General features: G+C 36.4%; 2 protein-coding genes across 2 annotated transcripts in view; both read right to left on the bottom strand.

The window, feature by feature from the left end:
• Positions 1–1,397: 1,397 nt before the first annotated feature.
• LOC103179887 lies at positions 1,398–15,516 on the bottom strand. The gene is made up of 8 exons (XM_007895396.2): positions 15,464–15,516; positions 11,854–11,967; positions 10,638–10,757; positions 8,108–8,284; positions 6,774–6,927; positions 4,459–4,583; positions 2,972–3,105; positions 1,398–1,720 (listed from the first exon to the last, which is right to left on the bottom strand). The coding sequence occupies exons 1-8, from the start codon at positions 15,496–15,498 to the stop codon at positions 1,425–1,427; spliced, it is 1,155 nt and encodes a 384-aa protein (XP_007893587.2). The 5' UTR covers positions 15,499–15,516; the 3' UTR covers positions 1,398–1,424.
• Positions 15,507–22,421, bottom strand: part of LOC121849180 — a 28,302-nt gene continuing 21,387 nt past the window's right edge. Inside the window, exons 11-13 of the mRNA XM_042335045.1 lie at positions 21,997–22,103; positions 17,222–17,287; positions 15,507–15,545 (exon numbers count right to left, since the gene is read on the bottom strand). Coding sequence (XP_042190979.1) covers positions 15,507–15,545; positions 17,222–17,287; positions 21,997–22,103 — 212 coding nt within the window. The remainder of the gene's footprint in view (positions 15,546–17,221; positions 17,288–21,996; positions 22,104–22,421) is intronic.

Raw genomic sequence — 22,421 nt, 5'->3', positions numbered from 1 at the left:
TCTGAGTTGATTACTTTCTGTATATAGCCGCTAATTACACTACACTCTGTGGAGTCCTGTAACTCAGTGGTTAGAACACTTGCCTCGCAAGCGAGAGACCTGGGTTCGATTCCTGGCAGGGTGAAACCTTGGGCAAGTTTCCTTACTCTACACGCCTGATAATAATCCCTCAAGGAAAAAAACAACACTTTGTCACTCAATCCACGATTGTTTGTGGGACACTGCTGTGCTCAATTGGCTGCCGTGTTTCGCCCACAAATATACAGTCAATTCACTTTACAGTCTATTCTGTGAAGCGCTTAGAGATGTCTAGAAGACGTGAAAAGCGCTATATCAAATGCAAGGATTATTATTTATTATTATTATTATAATCTCTTCATACCACAATTATAATTATCCTTTTATTTTAATTCGATTTTAAGCTGTAAATGTCATTTGTTTAGCAGCTTTCACTTACTCTCCAGAAAAAAATGGTTGCCCTTTCTGAGAATCTTCAGGCCAGAAATTAGAACTGTAGTTTCATTTTCTATCTTGGTGACTCAATTTCAACTTGATATTAAAAAAAAACACATTTCAATGATGTACTATGGCCTCATTAGCAAAAGTAGATTTCCTCCTTTCACCCGCAACACATCACAGAGGTACCAAATTTGCAACCGTGGCAGAATATACTTCTGCATTAAAGAGACTTAAAACTAAGGCTGTGTGCAAGTCATAGAGTTACACATCTGAAGTAGCTCACATGCTGTTTATGAAGTATAGAAAGTAGTTGAAATCTATGCAGGTAGTTGAAAGTGGGAGACCACTGAAATATAATGTAAAATCTCGGTTCCCTGTGTTAAATATGAAAATACAGATTATGGAAAAAAGTTGACACAATATTACTACAAAATAATTGCTTATAGTTAATCTAAAATGATGAAATTAAAACAACTAGTGTAATATTTTTTCTAAGAACCAAATACATTTATATTTAAGAAACTAAACTCATTTACATTTGGCATGTTATATTCATCTCACAGAAGTCCTTCAAAATTACTGACATGATTTTTCCATATTAAATTATTTTCCTTTTTTTGTTATAGAATGATCAATATCTGGGTGTAGTTTATCAACTCAATGTAACTATTGCTAAGCTGAACTTGTAAGGTCCTCATTCCTGAGTGTCAATCAGTTGTAGAAGTGCCCATCATTGACATCATTTGGCTCCTATAAAACCAAACCCATCCTATAAAATGCAACCATTAGGAACAGACACACTCAATGGGTTAAATTCACACTTTACACTTTTTTTTAAAATTAAGTAACATTTTACAAGTATTTGCCGCAAGGAAGGGAAAAGTGAGTGTGATTTTGTGAAGTTCTAAGTGATACACTTAGCAAAACTAAATGATATAAGTTTGAATGGTCGTTTAGTCAGTTGATTATGTCAAGCTTTTACCTTGTTTTTTCTTTACGTAGAACTTCAGAAATGGAATGTAATGAAACTCTCCATTTTTATTCTGATCAAAAGCTTGACACAATTTATGGATCTCTGTTGGCAGAACATTCAACTTCAGAGTTATGCAAAGAGCCTGGACATCTCTAAATGGTACCTTCCCTGTACCGCATGGATCTCGCTCCTTAAGGACAGACTTCAGATCATTCCAGTGGTCGACTATGTCTCGCCGAAGTTTATTCAAAGTGAGGAACACAGGGCTTTCCTGCAGATATTTGCCTCCTGTGAATGTTTCAGAATAAAAGATAAATCCGTCAATACATTGAGGTGAGCGACATATTTGCTAGTTTGCAACCTCTTCAAAGTTAGAAAAGCAAATAATAATAATCCTTGCATTTGATATAGGACCTTATCACGTCTTCGAGATGTTTCGAAGCGCTTCACAGAATATACTGTAAAATGAATTGAATGTATATTTTGTGGACAAAACGCGGCAGCCAATTGCGCATAGCAGCGTCCCACAAACAGTCTGCGAGAGAGGCCCTATATAAATGCAAGTTGTGGTGGTGGTGGACTGCACAGTACTGCTCTGAAGACCAGTCAGTTGTCAGTCACGGTACCATAAATTGAAAGGGTCACAAAAACAACACTGGTAATTGGCTTCTGAGTTAGGCTTATCTATTCAGGATTGTAGACCTGTTCAGCTTATTTATTGGCCTTCAACAAGACTAATCAGCAGTTAAGTTGTATCACTTTTGCAGAAATAATTCAAGAAGCACTTATTAAGGCTAGGAAAATACCTTGTGCGTTGCTCAAAAATGTGCTAACTTTAATGCCATATAATCTACTTGCATCAATTACATAAACACCATAAGAAATCCTCTCTAAACTTTTCTGTTTGTTCTGGTAATTGTATCAGAGATTAATGTGAGGATGGCTCCTGCATGCATTGCCTCCTAATTCTAATTAATTTTACTCAAACATATTCATCATCCTTAGTGATCTGGAATACAATGAGCGCTCTTCCTGTATAAGTTTCATCTACAGTGTATGAACTACTTTTGTTTTATAAATTTTGATTGTGCTCATACTTTGGCTCTTTCCCTTTTTGTTAAAAATAGTTCTTTTGTTGAAAGGGGACAATGATTAATTTCTGATGTCATGAAAGAAGTGTTCCTGTGTGACTCCATGGTAACAGGACAGGTTTCAAACTGCACTGTGGAACCATCTTGTGTTTTCCTTTTGCATTCTTCCATCTACGCTCGGATGAAAACGACAGTTCAAAACGTTGTTTAAATAACAACAACTTGCATTTATATAGTGCACCTCACACAGAGTCCCAGAGCACTTGACAGTGGGGGAGCATGACACCGAGCCAGGGGGAGTGGGGTACGGTCGAAGAGGAAGGACTTCAGGTGCGACCTGAAGATGGGGAAGGAAGGGGCGGTTAATCCAGTTTTCTCATTGTTTCCAGACTTTTCAAATCTTTCAAATGCTCGGAAATGACTTCAACACCATTTACCATTTACCCACCTGATTCCCTAACGTTCTTACATCTGCTGAAATGTCGGAGTAGCTTTCGCAGAGAGATTGCCTCCACAGGGTAGCTGATTGGCAAACTATGCCACAGTTTTTCAAGTTCCATAGGAAGGAGTATAATATTCATTCTAAAAGGAAAAATAAGATTTCAGTAAAATCCTGTGAAGTGCTTTAGCTTGTCTCAATGATGTGATAAGGTGCTCTAGCAAATGCAAGGATTATTATTTATTATTATTATTTAATTTGTTCAGCGACTAACAAATACAGGTTTAACAAAAAACATAGCTCATATCATTTAAAGTAAAACATTTCTGTAAATGGCAAAGGTGCCATCATTGTTCAGAACAATGAACTTTAAAGTCTAATTTGAATTAACAGTGGGATACAGCTATCATTTTGAATAATTAAATGTATGCTTCTTGTGTTTGAATCAATAGTTACTGCATCTTTGTGGTAAAATTCCAAGAGGAATGACTGTATTTTCATCATATCTGTTGCAAATGTATTACAAACATTGTGTATTTTCCCAAATCATTTAAATCTTAATTTAACCAACAATTATATGGTACAGTATAGACTGAGTTGCAAATGTCTATAACACAAGTACTAATACTAATAATTGCCTTGTTTAATAACCACAGAGCTCTGTGATGGAATCCTTTACTCTGATTAAAGTTATGACCTTGGATTGGTGTGTTTAAACACATATTCAACATGTAAAATTCAACAGTAATCAGTACTGCTACCTCAACACAAATTGAAGTGAAAATTAAGTTCAGAGCAAGTTTTAAGCAAATTATCTAGATTTTTCTGAAAGACTGTCGCTCACTTGAATTTGATTCAGTGTACGATTACTCAATGACCTAAGCCAGGAATTGTAAAGCGATGTACAAAAGCAATCCCCAGCCATTGTAAAGGGCACAGTGGCAATTAATGTTTGTGATATTGCCTCCCTCCAGGTACAGGTAGAAAGAAAGGAAAATTCTTTAAAGAAACATACTCCTTGGCCTGTGATTCATCAGGTGTAAACTTAGTTATCTTCCATTAGTAAGGGACTAGGTTTTTCTGCTAACACTATACATTGAAAGGATTACACTGGGCTTTAGGCGAGCAGCAGCTAAATGAATATTTCACTATCGCATCAGCACCAAGGGTTCAGTACAATAACAAGAAACATTCAAAAATCAAGCTCCAACGTTCATGGAAGTAAATAATTAAATGGCTAGAACAATCTCAAGAACATTTAGGTGGGCAATAATAATATTGATAAAATATAATGATATTATTAGTATATTATATAAGAATAATTATTACTAATATATTATAATAATTATATATTACATGATAGCAATTATATAATAATAATCCTTGGATTTGATATGGTCCCTTATCGCGTCGTTGAGACGTCTCAAAGAGCTTCACAGAATAAATTGTAAAGTGGATTGACTGTATTTTGTATATTTATATCTTATAAATGTTACCTTAGTAGTACACTATCCAGCTTCTCTTTATCTGCTGTGCAGGCATCATTTTTGCACACATTTACGAAAACTTTACAAAAGGAACGTAGTTTCCTTTGCAGGAGGTTGTGAACTATTGTGCGCAGCTGAAAATGTCAATACACAGAAGATAATTAGTACATTGAAAAGCTGTCACAATTGCTTAAGATACCTTGCATAAAGAAGCATCAAACGTCTACACGTTTGGATTAGACTCGGTATATTACAATTTGTCATCTGAAAGTAGGCAGATGTGTCAGCCTGGTGCAGTGGTAGCACTCTCGTCCATACTCCCACACCCCTCTATTCCTTTCTCTCTCAGGCATGTATCAAGTTTCTTCTTAAATAATTCTTCTTAAATGCTTTCTGCTTGAACCCCAGCTTCCAGCAGTGAGATCCACATTCTCACCAAAAAGGTTCCTCCTATACTCTTATGTTTCTTCCTCCTTCTCCCCTCTCCATTTGCTCCATTTCCAATCCCATTCTGTGAAGATCTTCAACTTATTATTTTATGTGAAGGACCTATATAAATTCAAGTTACTGTTTTAGATCTGCTACTGGCTTTCATATATATTACATATATATTATATGTGTGTGTATATATATATATATATATATATATGTAGTTTCGATAACATTGGTTCCCTGCTTAATTCCTTTCTGTGATAGATTTAAATCAACTAATTGAGCTAGATGTTGGTTTATTCCAAGAACTGTGTCTGTGTTGCCAGCAAAAAATAACCCTCTCCAATCATTGTCAAATATAAGTGCCTCATTATGCACTCAATCAAAAAACTGATTTGAAGCCTCACTTTGTTGCTAGTCTTTCTGCTCTAACCCTAAGGTCAAAGTGGCAGGCCGGTTAATGTAACTGCTTATGGTCTGATGTGAAGCGTAATTACAGAAACGGTAAAAGCAATAAAGGATAGAAAGGTTATAATAATTATGTCCCACTTTATCAGCACTGAACGCACTTGTCAATTACAAGAAATTTAAATCTATGCGTTGCCGCTAGTGGATTAATTGTTGGTATTAACTGCACTGTATTCCATCAGTTTTAACATTCAGATTGAGGCACTAGTATCAAACTTGGTTTGATATGTACGCATCCAGAATAATAATTCACTGCCCACGTATTCCTCACTATTGTTGTCAATAAATGACAATAAAAATCCTCTGAGCTTTATCTAAACCAATTCTATTTATCCTTGTAGATTAACTTCATGAAAATCAACCTCTTACATTCCAGAAAGGATTTATAGTGTTTACATCTGAGATAATCTTTAATTCCATTGCCATCATTTCGAGGTATCTTTGGGATTCAGCAATGTAAAATAATTAGCATTGAAAACTCCTTGATTGATAAACACCTTAATTGAAGCAATGAGCATCTCTTTTTATAATTGTCACCATGTCCCCATTGCACCCATGTGTTTGGATACCGCTCGTATTTTAATTTCAGTGCTAATATAGAATCCCAATCTGTATTTCAGTCTCAATATTAATAACGCAGGTTCTTGGATCCTAAAATGCTGCACCAGAAATGAACCTGCTCATATGTCTGGTGAGCAGCAATGCGACACTTTATTCATGCTGGTTTTGCTGTTGAGTGGTATAAAGATGATATTTCGCCAGGACTAATGGATTTATTCATGGGTATGCACTTTCTAAGAGAGGCACAACACATGAATTAAACACCATGCGCTATTCTAATCTAGAGTCTACTATCTAAATGTGTAAGACCAAACTGCATTTTTGTTTTAGCTTTAAAAGCAAAAGAGGTGCACACTGAAAGTCTACTGCGTGATAGAACCATACATCTGTAACATCATTTTTCTTTGCACTGTGGTAAATATTCTCTATTGGGGGATTGTAAAGACAGGGTTATGGAGTTTAATAAATGTCATTATCTTTTTTATTCAATAATTTAAAAACATGAAAACAAACATCCAATCTGAGAATATAGATGTTTTAAAATGGGCTTTTTATCATTGTCCCAAGATTGTATAAATTCACTATCTTATTTCGGAGAAATAGGAAATGTTTTCAATGCAGAAATATGAAACATTACTGCTTGTGTCATGAACTACTTGTAATTACATTGTCTTGTTTATTATATTATAGTATGAAATAACAAACACACTTTTATTGTAGTAACCTTTCAAATGTTGTGAAATCTAGATACTACATTGTGTGATTTTGTTACACTTTATTGATAAATTGAAAAACAATGCGAAATGCTAAAACTAACATTAAGGCTTTTAGTGAAGCATGTAAAAGTTTAATGGTAACTTTACTTCCTGTAATGGACGTTGTTTCTGAGCGTGGCTGTATCTGGCAAGGTCTCCTCCAAATCTTTCTATGTAGCGTATTCTATCCACACGAATATTCTGATCTTTCAGCCGTAGAGAGAATCTGGCTACTTCTTCCTTCAGTTCACATGTGCTAGGTCTATATTGAAAAATGTTTCATATTAATACCATTAACATATAAGCATTATACATTAGATACTGTTATACATTAGCCACCTACAACAACAACAACAAATTACATTTGTATAATGCCTTTCATATCGGAAGCACGTCCCAAGAGGCTGGACAATCTGTGTATCGGAGCCGAGCTGGGGGTCAGGATGGGGGAGGGTGGAGGGCGGGAGGGGGAAGGAAGGTGATCGAAGGCACGGTCGAAGAGGAAGGTCTTGAGATGGGTCTTGAAGGAGGTAAAAGAGGGGAGCGAGGCGGAAGGACTGCGGGACGGAGTTCCAGAGAGCGGGGGCAGAGAGGCTGAAGGTCCACCCGCCAATTGTGGGGCGGGTGAGGCGGGGGACTTGAAGCAGGTCAGAACCCGCTGAGCGAAGGGAGCAGGCAGGTTGGTAGGGGATTAGCTGTTCGCAGAGTTAGGGGGAGCGAGGCCATGGAGGATCTTGAACTGTATCCTCTGTGTGATGGGAAGCAGTGGAGTCGGGTGAGGATGGGGGGGTGTGATAGCGTCACAATCACCTAGATCATAATCAAGGGTTAATTATCCAGATGAAAGGCCTGATGTTCAAAAAAGACTACACAGTACAGCGTTAACTTTAAATAATAATATTAATAACACTTACAACTGATGTGGAAATTGAATGTGAAACTACTAGTCGCTGAAAATATGGAAGTCTTGTAGAATTAGTATCAAGGATGGAAATCCTTGAGAAGCTTTTACGACTGCTCCCAGATTGGTGGAAGCCGATTCGATAACAGCTTTTAAGCGAGAAGTAGATAATTATTTGGGGAGGACAAGTTTGCAGGGCTATGAGGAGAGAGTGGGGGAGTGGGATTGATTTGGAAGCTCTTTTCAAAGAGCTGGCACAGGCACGATGGGTTGAATGGCCTCCTTCTGTGCTGGATAATTCTATGATTCTATGATGATGAAGTCACAGATTAAGATGTTCTTCATCCACAAGAATGTGCAGCAGCCAAAGCCAAACAGAGCCAAACATATCCCGACTCCAGACCAGACTGCAGGCACCTCTTTCAAAAGTAGGCAGAGGGAGCAGATGTCAAATCAAGGAGGTGAGGAGATTGCAATTGTGCACCTTAACATGAGAAGTCATCCCATCATATGAAACATCCCACAGAGTTGTTGAGCTCACCTATCTTGGAAGAGAAGAAGGAATTTGGGGTAGTCAACCAAATTGTTTTCCAGGTAGCCAGCTTTGTTCACAATGGTGTCAAGTTGATCCTTCGTCAGTTGAATTTGGAAAACCTTTTCAAGGATTTCCTTAAATTCGTGGTAACTGACAGTCTCATGGTCAGAAATGTCAGCTTTTCTACAAGTAAAGGGTGAATCAATTATTCCTTTACAAACATTCCTAAAAGAAACTGGAAATGTAAGATTCATTAAATTCCCAATAGTTAACACGCCCACACTTCAGAAAATCAGGTTTTCTGCCAGGAGCAGAGAAATACCTACAGGAACAAATCGTGAACCTGCTACCAATGTTGAAAAAGCATTTGGAAAATAATACTTTTGTTTTAGAAGGTACAACGTTACTGTGCTACAAATATCTCAATGTGCCTTGAAAATGATTTACAATACACATAAAAATACTGATTTACTTGTTCCATGGATAGCAACAAAATATGATTCCTATTTTGCATGGTTGGCAAAAACCTAATCATTTAACACGCATAATAGTGCAGATATGTAAGATTAGATTACTCAGTACTATTAGCTCTCCACTGTACAATTGCCATTACCATTTCAAAAAATAACACTTAAGTCCTGTTGGCCCTTGTTCACTATAGATCGGGCTGATGCAATCAGTCAATACTTTCTATTTGATTAAATATATCAGTTCTTACTATATTTTGGGAGAAAATGACTACAGGTATTAAGAACACAAGCTTCTATCAATGGTTTATGGCATAATTAACCATTTTAAATAAGTAGAAACGGTAAAGGTTGTGTTACAATAAGAATCTCGTATGTTTAAACTTGTGAGCTCGTGTGTACAATCTTGTTGAATCCAAAACGTCTTGATTTATCAAACATGCATTTAGTTTTCATTCATTTCAGATCTTATCACAGACTATCTATTTGTATAATTTTATGTTGGATTAATTTAAAGGAGCCTCATCATCTTTCACCGTTATATATTCATACCAGATTAACTGACATTTGACATTCACTTTGAATGTAAGACAGATATTTAAACACATTCACAGAACATACTGGAAATGTACAGACACAAGTCAAAGAAAACAATAGGTAAAAACGTTGGAGAGAGTAGTCTGTATTTAAACTATTGTGGAGTTTTTTTTGACCCTTCATATATTTCCAGGGCTGGGCAAAAACTGTGGCATTGGTTCATCCAACGCATAACGATGGATATTTGCATGACTTCAAGGGCCATCCTGACCTTCTAGAATTCTACTCAATACTTTCATCTTCCTGACGGGGTGATCCTTTTCTGGTGAGTCATATGGATCTATGAATGTCTGTGTGTGTGTGTGGGGGGGGGAGGGGGTGTGCGGAGATTAATACCCTGCTTTAGCGCCCACCATTTCTAGATAAGGGCTCGTTGCTTGGGTCTTCGCCGAAGAGTTTTCCTCGGGAATCCAAAAGTGATCATGACAATAATTTTGCTTCTGTAAGGTATTTCGGTAGTTTTAGTAATACCAGTAAATGAAGTTGCTGATGCAAAAATTGTCAGCACACTGGTGCAAATCATAATCTACATGAGGGACATGTTGACGTCCATTTGGACCTACAGAGAAGATTTTGATTTAAGAACAAAGCGTCTTAGTGAAAGTGCTACCTTAATTACCAATATACCATTTCAGGATTATCAAGGATTACATGCCTCATCCAGGGGTAAATCCTCAGTGCTGTCTATCATTTGTTGAATATTAAAATAGTAAGATTGTTTTCTCATCACTGAGTGGTATATTGATTACATTTTGTAGGATTACATTTCAGGAAAAAATACAATGACATAGTAAAGGTGTCGATTCTCTGTGAAAGTCATAGATACAATTCTTCAATATTAATTAAAAATATGCTAAAATAATTTAACTTTCCCTAGCTTTTCATCACACCATTGCACATTATTAGAATAACATGAAACTTTTTGCAAATAATGAAGTTTAACATCAGTAGAAAACAGAATTTCAATGACAGTGTGTTGAAAGAGGTACAGTTCCATTTCTAAGGTCTTGGTGGAAACATGAAGCATTGTCCCAAAGGAAATCACACCCGGGATTATCAAGGTATGGTAAAGCTGTTTTAACGCAATGCTTGGATTAAATCCCAACCAACGGGTTGTGTTGGCCAGTCAGTGCTTTCGCATTTACTGCACTGGTGTATAGCTGTTGGCTGGCTTCAATGATAAGGCTTTACTGACACTTCAAAACGCTGATCAACATGAGGGAAGCCAAATTAGCTGACGACTGAGTAATGTGTGTGCAGGAAGCTCTTACCTCCCATATGGCCAGCAGAGAAAAAAATAGCTCCACAACACAGTAACAAAACCAACTTATTTTGCCTTCGCAGTAAAAGCTGTTTAAGGAAGTCTTGCAGGATATGAAAACAGATGTAAAGAGCGAGCAATCAATTTTGAAGATACTTGGAACAAGTTTTTTAATTCTCTAAAATACCTTTGTAAACATAAAAAGAGCTACCTGAATGCTGTCAACAGTTGAAGGAAAAGCCTGTGACACTGTTTTAACAAGCAAACCTCAGCTTCAGAAGCCGTCAGACCATCTTTATAGACTCGGGGATTTTCACCATCAGCATAAAGCCTGGAAAAGATGAGGGAAACGGGAAACCTGTCAGCAAACTTTCACCTATCACCAATGATTGCGTCTGTCTTGTCTATGTGTCTATCTATCTGTCTGTAATGCTGTAAAACCTTCATTAAACTTTAAAGCGCTGTAAACCTTACAAAGGGAACATTTTAGAAGTTGCCCGGAAGTAGGTAAATCTATATTATCGATTTTCTCCATTTCACTTTTGATTTCTCCTGCAAATATTTAGTCCTTGATAGTGTTGAGTGTTAATGCAAGATTACACACATATTTTGATACTATTGCCATTTTGTTGTTGGAAATGTATTGCAGGTGACACCACACCATTACAATATATTAGACATAGACAAACCCTAATGTGGGAAAGGAGCTGGAGCCAAGCTTCCACCTAAACATGAGAGTCTGTAGTTTCAAAGTACTCGTCCCACTAAAAAATCATCTGCATAAGATTCTGTAGCCTACTTGTACTAACAAATCCTTGCTTTGTTCCAAGCACTTTCGCTTTGGGTTCCGGGCTGCTTAGTATTTGTGCTATAGGGAGAATTCCTGGGCATCCTAGAGTAGCTTTATTATAGATTAATGTAGTTGTATGTGTGTCTGGACATGTATGACAGATGATCAGGAACTGCCTGATTTGAAAGCACAGACATGAGGAGTGTGTAACAATATTAAACACATGATGTAGTTTCCTGGTATCATGTAAGCTCAGATCACCTCTCCAGCTGGATCATTGAATCCTCTGGGAAGCATCTGTCTGTTCTCTATAACATACACATACATCATTGGAGCAGCTTAACAGCTGGGGAGGAGATGGCCCCATGAACGCACCAAAAGCAAGGATTCCTTGCTACAGATGGAATACATTAAATAGGAATATTTTATTTTTCAGTGGGAAAGTTTGAACAGAACATGTTCTCCTTTGACTTTCCTTCTTTTTAACAACTGACAGAGTTCATACACACACACACACACATCACTGAACCACCTCACCATGTTTCCACCATTTCTGGCATTATTAGAAGGCTGTCTACTGTTTGGAAAAAGGTATTTGCAATGCCCTTACCATATATATTTTGTTTGCAGAAATTACCTGTGATTTAGTTTTGGAAGCATCTTGTTGAATAGACTTAGATTTGATCTGCTTTGCAGTTTTTCCACAAATTTTAAGTAGTCCACAAGCCCATCTCTCCTTTTCAAATTAAACCTAAGTAAAAGATTAAAAAGCAATGAATTATGCAAAGTGACTTCCACTTTATTTGTTCTAATTTTTTATAGTATATTTTAGGAGTTTAAAATGCTGCTATTTTATTTTTATTTGAGCATTTAATTTACTGCTGTAACATTTTAAAAAGTAACATTTTCTTGCCAAGAAATACACTATTACATACATTGTCAACGCTTCCAATTTTTTTCTTCAATTTATTATGGACTATAAACTACACCAAAGTCAGATTTTCACATTGTAAAAATATTATGAATCATGAATAAAATAAATAAGAGGCAGTAGGTCCCACTTTCAGAACTTGTTAAGAGATTTGGAATATCATTCCTGCAGGTTTTAAGTCAAAAGCTACAGAGCGCTGTGTTCCGTGTTGGAGTTGTGTTCCGTCATATATCCATGATAATATTTATGTTCTTGTGATTCTTTGCATGTAAAATTTCTAATTTGAATCAGAGATTAGACCCGAAACCTGCATTATAACAAGGTTTCCTTGCATCTATTGGTATGTGGAGAATAACTCCTACATCACTAGGACTTAAACTTAAGTTCTGCTGCATCACGTAATAAAAAAATAAAATAATCCTTGCACTTGATGTATCATCTTTCAAGTCAAGGGGACTTCTCAAAATGCTTCACGGGATTTACTGTACAGTGTATTGACTGCACTTTGTAGGCAAATGTGAAACAAACATTTCTCTCACTAACAAAGAATATAAAGTGAAGTCTTGGTACATTCCTGTTAGGGCAAGGACAGCTAAAAAAATCAATCTCATCATTTCCTCATGTCAGCCAATTGTTATGTAGCAGCAAAGTATTTATTGGTTTTAAAGGGTGATTTAACCCAGACTATTCGCTGCTGGGATGTTGCTGATGCCCTTTGTATAAGCAGGGAAGAAAAGTGCTTGGTAAAGGAAGAGCTCAGAGATCGCACAGCAAGCAAAACGGCTAACAACAGGGAAAGAATAAAGATCAAAGGCCACAACGCTTCTCTCACTATTCCTCCTAAATAATCTTCCTACCTATAATCATCCTGTGGCAGCATCCCAGAGGATTTGCTCTCTGTAACCAATTTATGCTGCACTGTATGTGATTCTATCTATTATACAAGACACAATAGAAATCTGCATTTAAAAAAAAGTGTAATGCCTTTACACATTCCTATTTGTGGGTATTAAAATTCCTATTCTTGGATATTCAATAACTATTACCATTGCAAGATGCTCCCCGCCAGTGCAGTTTCAGTTCATCCAAGTCTGTTAATGATGGCTGTTGACCTTCTGCTACAAAGTGCCTTGGGACTTCCCCACAACGTGAATAAATGTAATTTTGTATTATATTGTAAAGTGCAATTTATCATTGCTACCAACAGTCCAGTCTCCACCATTTGGGATCCATAGAAAAAGCCCATATGCATTTTGGTTTTAAGGAATAAAATGTGTTTGGTTTAAACAAACTTTGTTAAGGAATCTTATATTAGATTCAGGAGTGCAGGAATGCCAGGAGAAGCACACATTATCTGTTGATGGGATCTACTTATATTGACCCGTTTATACAGCTTGACATTGCTATACAATTTGAGGCCAGAGGAGTATCAGCCCTGATGACTACAACTGAGATCGGTTGGAAATGAACACACTCTGGAGTTCTCAAACCCCCTGGCTCTTGCCAACTGACATCTAATACTTTCCGGAATTAGGTAAGCAGGATGCATCCCTCCTGGGAGAGAGTGCGCATTCGATTCCAACAATCTTTCTCTGGGATTTGCATATGTAGGTGAGATACGTGGAAATCTCAACTTGGTTTGGATACTCTTAAGCATGGTGATGGGTCTTTGCATGTGTCAAGACACCCGGCTGACAAAAACAGGAATGTAATTTAAGTAAATTAGAATTTAAATCTTACCGTTCATTGTGGAGATGGCTAGAGTAAAGTACCAGTGGTTTACTGCAGAGTACTGCATGTTTAATATTAGACCGTATGTTATGCGAGGTTGCAGATTTTTGAGGTAATATCGGACCACTTAGATAACGTGGAATAGACTTTCAAATCATGCTGAGGAATTTAAATTGTACAAATACAACTTGACAGCTTGTGTATCAAAATGGTATAACTCATCAATCACAATATGGCCGAACTCCTTGTTCATTTCTTCTGAGAAGCTGTGTTTGCAAAATATGCTTTTTTGTGCAAGTTTGAACATTAATAAATTAGTGCAGCTGGGATGTGTGAAACAAACTCCCCAGGTGCAGAATGTTCAACAGCAAACCAGCAACGGTACATTTATCATATACGGTGGCAATAAGGGCATTCTACCCAGTGTAACCAGACACATTATTGTGTTACTGGTGAAATACAATTTAGATTTCCATAGCGTATTTCTTGTCGGAAGGATATCTTAAAGCACTTACAAAACAATAATATTAAAATATTACAAAATCCATGTTCCAGTCCTGTAAAAATATAGTTTGAACCTGCGTTTCACATCTTCCTTTTAAATAAGATGTTTTTAGAACCCTCATTTAATGCTGTTTTGGTAAAATATCTTTGATATGTGCTGAATTGTCAGTACATTAGAGCCAAAAGTGCAACATAACATTGCTAGTGCAGATCATTACCAATGTAAGTGAGACGACCTCCAAGGGAAAGCCTTGCATCGATTCTGCTTCAGGCAGGTATTTACGAATCTGGCCATTTGAATTGCTCTCCTATTGTTAGCAACTAGAAAGAGAGGAATGTCCCCAGCAGTTCTTGGCAATCTGAAAGATCTCACTTTCTGAGGCCACACGTACAGAGATCAGCTACACAAAGTTATGTGAGCAGCAAATGTAAATATGGTTATCCATTCACATCCCTGTAAATTGTTTTGGGCACTCCACCAACATGTTCAGTGTAACAAAGGATTAAATCAATTCCAGCCCTTGTAACATCATCATTGTTGAAAACTATGACAACATTATTCGATAATATGATATCCATTGTCAATAACCCAATGTCAGCATCAATTCACTATCCTATTATACAAGCTCCCAGCCAAAGGATTCCCTAAATGGATCGTGAACTGGTGAAATAGTGAGTGACTCAAACAGGGGCAGATACCCGACCCTTGCTCAAGCATGAAATAAAGTATGCTTGTCATCCATTTAGACTCCAGACAAATTAAGTCTGATTGTAAGAACAGGATCATACGTTTATATAGAAATTGTTCTGTGCAAGTGCAGCACTGTCTCATTGACGGTGCAGTTGACCCAGAGAGCTTTAATCAGACTAGTTGTCCCTTTCACATGGCAGAAGTTGGGAACTGATGATGCAAAGAATCATGGCCATAGATCTATGTCAAACAATTGAGTGCCAATTCTGGCTGCTAATACAATACAAAATTACATTTGTAAAGCGCCTTTCACATCAGGAGGACATCCCAAAAGGCTGAACAGTCAGGGATTAGGACCCGATTAATATAATAATTGCACTCTTGCAATACCTGGCTAACAGATGCTCCAAATCCATTGCGTACATGGGATTCCTCAAGTTAGCCAGTGCATGCCGAAATGCTGTTTGCTAATCTGAAATTATAAAGCGTGCAATTATGTTTCAATCATTTAATTATAATTATAATCATTTGATATTGCACCTTTCATGTTGGGAGGAAGTCTCAAAGCACAGCACAAGATTCATTGCATATATTTGTAAGTGAATGTGCCAGCCAATTTGGTAATGTGTCCACACAGCCATGTTGGTTAGGACACGGGGATTATGTATTTTAAGACGCACTATTCTTTAAAATATTCTAAGAATACAAAACTTCAAGATTTAATATATCTCCTTTGAATTCTTCCTTCCTCTGTCAGTTTTGGAAGAGGAATACAATGTTTTTGTTGGTTGGAAAGCAGCTTTAAAGTCTAATATTACAATAAAAATGTCCAAACTCTGAAGACAGGACTTTGAACTTGCAGTCTTGGCCCACACTCCAATGCAGTGCTGGAGTTGGGATACATGGTTAGAGCTGTCAGATGGGATGTTAAACCAAGATGCCGTCTAGCTGTTCAGGTTCAGATCTAATGGCACTGCTTGAAAAAAGAAGGGAGTTTCTTCTGCTGTCCTGGCCAACAGTCCCCCAAATAAAATTGCTCACTCACTTCATGGTTGTTTGTGGAACATTGCTATGCACAAAATGAATGCTACATTCATCTGGTCACTACATTTCACAGTAAAATCCTGTAAAGTGCTTTTAGACGTCATGACAACATGATATGGCACTATATTAAATGCAAAGATTATTATAACATCAGAAGCAGGAAGCTCACACAAGCACATGAGGGGTTACTCGTAGTAGTAATGTAAAATATTTAATTCATAGCCTGTTCTGAGGTTGCATAAGTACAATTAAATATCACATACAATATATTCAGCCAATAATCTCAAGATTTATCCACCCACTTTGCATTTTCTTTATTGTATTCAATTTATTATTGCTTGATCATTCTCTTAGGTCACTCTTGCCATATAAAATTCTAAGCCCTCTGCTATTATTCCTCTGTCAAAATAGTACTAGTAGTCTGCGATTAATCGCTCTTCAAATTTCTTTTCCTCCCTGTGGAGGAAGTGTATAGCTTTCACTTGACACCTTCTCCTGATCTGGGTTGGCTGAGTTTGCACATTTAGCAATGTGAGGAATTATGGTTATGAATCGGTGACCCAGAAATGTATTGTGCTGGCAAACCATTCAAATTTTACTCAATTGGGGCTATACTACAATAGAGAATAAGCAGAATTCCCACTCCATCCAGCCCAAAGTAATTATGAAGGGAAGAAATTCTAAGTGTTATTGCAGAGTTATTCTACTGATTGCATATCTACTTAGATTTTATTAAAGTTATTCTATTACACAGAGACTTAATGCTACTAGTGATAGTGAGTTATTGCTGTATTTCCACATATTAAAATCAATCCAGGGATCGCTAATATTATCAATAACATAAATAACAGTAAATAATGATTTTGTGCACCGAAAACTGTAGTCTTTACTGTATTATATGACTAAAGTACAGTGGCATCGTACAATATTTAAGAATTCCTTGCTCGTAATTATTATTCATCACATAATCACGTTGTTTCACTTACAGTAACATACATGACATTAATTCCAACTTTTAAAAAATTTGTTTAAAATTCCAAACTTATTGTGAATTGCAGCATTCAGCAGTGAATTTCTTCGAGGTCGAAGTATTCATTTACTTACCTGACAGGTCTCCTGCTTGTCATACTTTGCAAATTCATGTAGAATAATCATACAGGCTTCGTCTAACTGCAACAATAAAGGAGGTAATTGGAAAAATACTGTAAGTTAAAAGTAAGTTTTACTGTAAGTTCACCCTGCTTTTTCAAATCAATTATCTATTATACCTACATGAGATATTGGAAAAACAATTTGCAAAACAGTCTTTAGTTAGGTAAGAATACTTTGAACAAAAATGTACAACTCATGATGACCGATGGGTCAAATCCTTGTCATGTGACTGTGTAATGCAGTTTGGCATGAGCTGTTTGTCAAACTGTTTGTAAAGTGAAGTAATTACTGTTGGCACCAAGGTTGGATCGATGTCTCCCCAGATGACTGAGGAGCAATGGTAGCTTCCAATTAAAGGTGATATGAAGAGAGAGGAAAATAAAAAAATCTAAGGAATGAGAGAGAAAAATAAAGGAAGACACACTGAGCAGAATCAATGCATTAATGCAGTGATTATTTGTGGATTATTGCCAACATTTAAAGTCTGTTCAGCTCGTCCATTGACCACGTGTAACCCATTCTATCATTGATCCTAACCACTTCTTTGAACACTTTGTAAACTTTTTCCCTGGCCCCAAAAATATTCAAACAAAATTCTATTTACTGAATATCTAATTAAATACGCATGCATCTCCACATCTGCACTATTCAACTTTAGCTGTTTGATTTTGACAAATGACACTTACTTGGTTGTAACAGCACAGGAATAATCATGGTCTGCAGAGTATTTGATTATCTCTCTCCATAATTATCCCTCTAACATTCAATCCTGCTCCTAACTAGATATTTATCTAGCTCTTTTCTGAAGGAGTTAATTGACACAGCATTAACTACTTTGTTTGGGAGTCTGTTCCACATATGAGTTACTTTGTGGAACAAAAAACATCTCTTGATCCCTGGTATCACTTGAGTCTTGTTGAATTTGTATTCATGTCATTTAGTTTTATGTTCACAGTCAAATTAAATAGCGTGCTTACATTTGTATTATCCGTGCCTTTCACCATTTGAGAAAAACTAGATGATGTCTCCTCTCAATGTTCTTTTTGCTAATGAAAGCAAGTTCATAGAGAGTCTCTTCATAATTTGTGTTCATACAACTATGTTTGGTTGGCAGTGAATGAATGGAATTTTAGCAGCAATTTGTGAAACCTTTTTAATAACATTAAAAAAAAACAACTTTAGCATTTGTACCAAGGTACGCGTATGCAAAAATCAGGTATTTGTTTTTCCTCAACCCCAGTTTCCGACAATGTTGCAACTACAAAACACAGTCACTTCACTTTACTGTGTATCCTGTGAAAGGGCTATAGCAAATGTAAGGATTACTATGTAAAGAGAAACATTATTGAAGGTATAATCTTTGGGACTACTTAATTGCTAATAAAGCCATTGCCATCAGAATGGCCACAACAGGTACAACAAATTCTTTGGTGCTTTGAAAGTAAGTGGGGCTTACAAAAAATAGGTAAATGGGCTTCAGTTCCTTTTCATTGCTCAGGAGAATACATCCCAATTTCTCTGGTATTATTGAATATTTCCAAGTTGTTAGACATAGAATTTGCAGAAACATAACACAATAGTAAATAGCCCTTTTCTCATTGGAATTAAACCATTGGTTCATCTGGACTACCAATCTAACTTTCCAAAGGATTGCTTGGACAAATCTATCTCATCAGCTAATAAGCCTGAATACTCTCAAGTTCCTTTTTGAAATCATTTGTGCTTTTTAAGGTTTTTCACCTGAATACATTTGTGCTGAAGCAATTTCAGTTGAATTATATCAGCAAACCCCCCCAAAAAACAATAATAAATTGTTCATTTTCAATCCATGACTGTTTGTGGGACACTGCTGTGCGCAATTGGCTGCCGTGTTCGCCCACAAATATACAGTCAATTCACTTGACAGTATACTCTGTGAAGCGCTTTGGAAAGCTTTGGAAAAGCGCTACATCAAATGCAAGGATTATTATTATTATAATAGTACTATTAATAATAATCCTTGCATTTGATATAGCGCCTTATCACACCATTGAAGTGTGTCAAAGCACTTCAACGTATAGTGAATCAAAACTGATTGGGAACAAACACTAAAGTTTGGCCAAACATAGACCATGTGACCCATATAGTACGAGCAGAAATCAGTAAAACAATTCAATACGATACTTATCAATATCTCCGAAATGTGAGGGGTTGGCAGAATGTCATTTAGTTGTTTCTCTTTCTTGAAACTAGTTGAGGATTTATGCAAGAAAGCAATTTGCGCATAATTAACTGACCTTGAACAAGTCCACAAACACCCGAAAAAAATAAACATTTTCAAACAAATGTCTTGTCACATTCTCAACAGAGAATGTAATAGATCACTTTTACAGCTGCAAATAATTAGGTTACCGCTGAAAAAAGCTGATCTTTCAAGTGGACAAATCAGGTGCAATTCATCTATAACATGACACCTTGTTATAGAAGAGTATGTGCACTTGTAAAAGCTTACTGGTTGGATAATTAGGTGAAAAAATCTAGTTTTTAGAATGTTTTTATTCATAAAATAGTACGACATACCTGCTTTATGATTAACTTTTGCGTGAACAGGCACTTTATTCAGCAAGATTTGACAAACTCGTTACAGTCAGTGCAAGGAAAGTTCAAGGTTATTTTGTTGTATCCTATAATGGCCCCATAGATAAACTGAACCCATATAAAGGGAAATAAATCCATGCAGACCATTTGGGGTTGAGGATGATGATGATAAACTCTGAACTTATTTCATCATTTAAGAAAATCAGTGTTTTAACTTCTAGCTGTGACCCAGCGTCTGGTGCAAACTACTTTAAGGCAAGTCAGACGAAAACAATCTCCATGTACGACACAGAGTTTACACATATTAGAATTTATAGTTATAGCTCCATTTAGTACTTAATCATGCTAGCAGTTTCTGAAGGTTGAATTAGTTTATTTCCAATATAACATGATCAACTGCCATCCTAAAAATGCAAGTATATTACAATTCTTGTTCTGTCTTCCTGTATGGCCTAGTGCTTCACTTGGCAATGTGTAGTTTAATTCTGCATAGCTTTGCTGTGGTATTGTATTGTATTGAACAAGTACTTCCAAAGACTACTCTTGAGGATAATTCTATGTTGGTAGTAAATTCACTGGCCTGACACATACATGCGTTGTATTCTCCACCAGTTGGTAAATGTAAAAACAGCACTTGAGGTTTTTGCCTAAACTAATTTGTGTTGAATTAACTGATCTTGACCAAGTCCACAAATACTTACAAAATACCACAAATGTGGTTGCATTCAGTGCTTTGCTGTTAGATGGAGTGTAAAGCCCAATTTGTGAATTACTAAGGTACCTCTTAAGGTTGAAGGACAGTGCCCCTATCCCTGGAGCAAGTGATTTGCTATTGGGGGCTGCAATATAAAGTGTTTTTTGATAGAACTAAAAATGTTTTAGTTTCATCAACCTGCTCTGAAACAGAAAGGATGACTAATGCTATTTCACAAAATAACACTATTGATTGCAAATATTAAAGTTATGGACTTTACAAATAGCTTCCTGTTTAAACAATCATGGCAGCTATGGACTTCCAAACATGTGGGCTTTTAGAGAAAATATTACTTCAAATGTAATTAAAGCTAAATTTCCTATAATTTGTTAAAAATCATATATAGAAACAGAAGATTTATGCTGAGTATGGTAGATCAAAGAAAGTAGAGCGAGTTCTATAATTCATAAGTGTCCCAACTAAGTAACTAAGGAAAGGAGACTACAGATTGACGCATTAATTAGATTAATAAGGGAAGTATTCAGCAATTTGTCACCATTAATTTAGGGCATTGTCTGATTCATTCATTGGAAGAAAAAGTACAGAAAGGATTTATCTTTAGGCTTATAGTATCAAAAACTAAATATGTAATTGTAATAAGTTCTTGTCTGCTCTATTTCTCGGTAAAAAAGAAATAGATGTTGAAGCTTCTGTGATAGTGGAATGTTATACTGATGGAGCAATTTAATTTAGTGGATGCACTAGATTAATGGATGAAATCAGGTAGACAAAGCTCTGCTTGTTCCGTAATAATGCATAGAGCTTTGAAGCTGTGGCTGCTTAAATCCATTCAAAAAGCTAAGTATTCTTTCAACGCTATGTGCTATTTTTATCCATCACCAAATCAGTGATTTGTACAATGAAAATTACACGCATGAAAAAGGACCAGAGGAAGCAAAAGTGAATCGAGCAAGGTGGGTTTCGAAACTGACAATGATTTTCAATAAGAAAAAGCTTTAATGCACTGGAAAGCACTGCCTGAAAGGGTGGTGGAAGCAGATTCGATAATAGGTTTCTAAAGTGAATTGGATAAGTACGTGAAAAGGAAAAATTTGCAGGGCTACGGGGTAAGAGCGGGTGAGTGGGAACCAGTTGGTTAGCTTTTTCAAAGAGCCGCACAGGCACGATGGGCTGATTGGCCTCCTTCTTTGCTGTAAAATTCTATGATTCTAAGAAAAAGCTTTAAAGTTAAATAAAATTATTTCCATTTCCAAGCAAACCGTTGCCATGCCATTTCTTACAGAAACTCACTGAAAAGAGGTGTATTTTCCAACAAGAATAATAACTACACTATACTGTCCTAGTAAATGATAATATAATAATTCTTGCATTTGCCATAGTCGTGGATTGAGTGACCAAATTATTATTTTTTTTATTTTGGGGATTTATCACTTACCTTAACTTTAAATATCTTAATAACATCATCATCAAAATTAATAACACTATTTGATGTTTTTTGTTTACTTTTAGCTGCTTGCGTTCTTGTTAAATCTTCATTTACTCCTGAAAAACATTCAAAATAGCATTAACATTAAATTTCCCTCACTAATTGTAAAACGATGGGACAGGTATTTCATTGTGGGAGGGGCATAGCCGGGTCAGGTATTTTCTAGAGATAGTGATCTACAGAATTCACTGTAATCTATAGTGACTGTGCATTTTGTACAAGCAAATTGCATACAAAATCCACAGTCACTATAGATTGAAGTGAATGACCAGTTTTATTTGGGGATTGTTGGCCTGGACACCAAAACAACAACAATTTGCAGGTGAAATGCTACTCCCTTGTTTTTTCTGAATAGTGCCACATGAGCATTAATG

This window comes from Callorhinchus milii, unplaced genomic scaffold, assembly GCF_018977255.1.
Source record: "Callorhinchus milii isolate IMCB2004 unplaced genomic scaffold, IMCB_Cmil_1.0 Scaffold5, whole genome shotgun sequence".
Lineage (NCBI taxonomy): Eukaryota > Metazoa > Chordata > Chondrichthyes > Chimaeriformes > Callorhinchidae > Callorhinchus > Callorhinchus milii.
The sequence above is the reverse complement of the archived record's forward strand: the minus strand, read 5'-3'. Positions and strand labels throughout refer to the sequence as shown.

Bases quoted from the DNA above. Each gene is read 5' to 3' on its own strand.
- LOC103179887 (XM_007895396.2), bottom strand. From the start codon at position 15,498: ATGTACGCAATGGATTTGGAGCATCTGTTAGCCAG. The intron at 11,968-15,463 runs GTATTGCAAGAG...TCTTTTACTTAG, and splicing joins TTGGAGCATCTGTTAGCCAG to GTTTAATTTGAAAAGGAGAG. The intron at 4,584-6,773 runs GTAAAGTTACCA...TGACATTTTCAG, and splicing joins AACAACGTCCATTACAGGAA to CTGCGCACAATAGTTCACAA.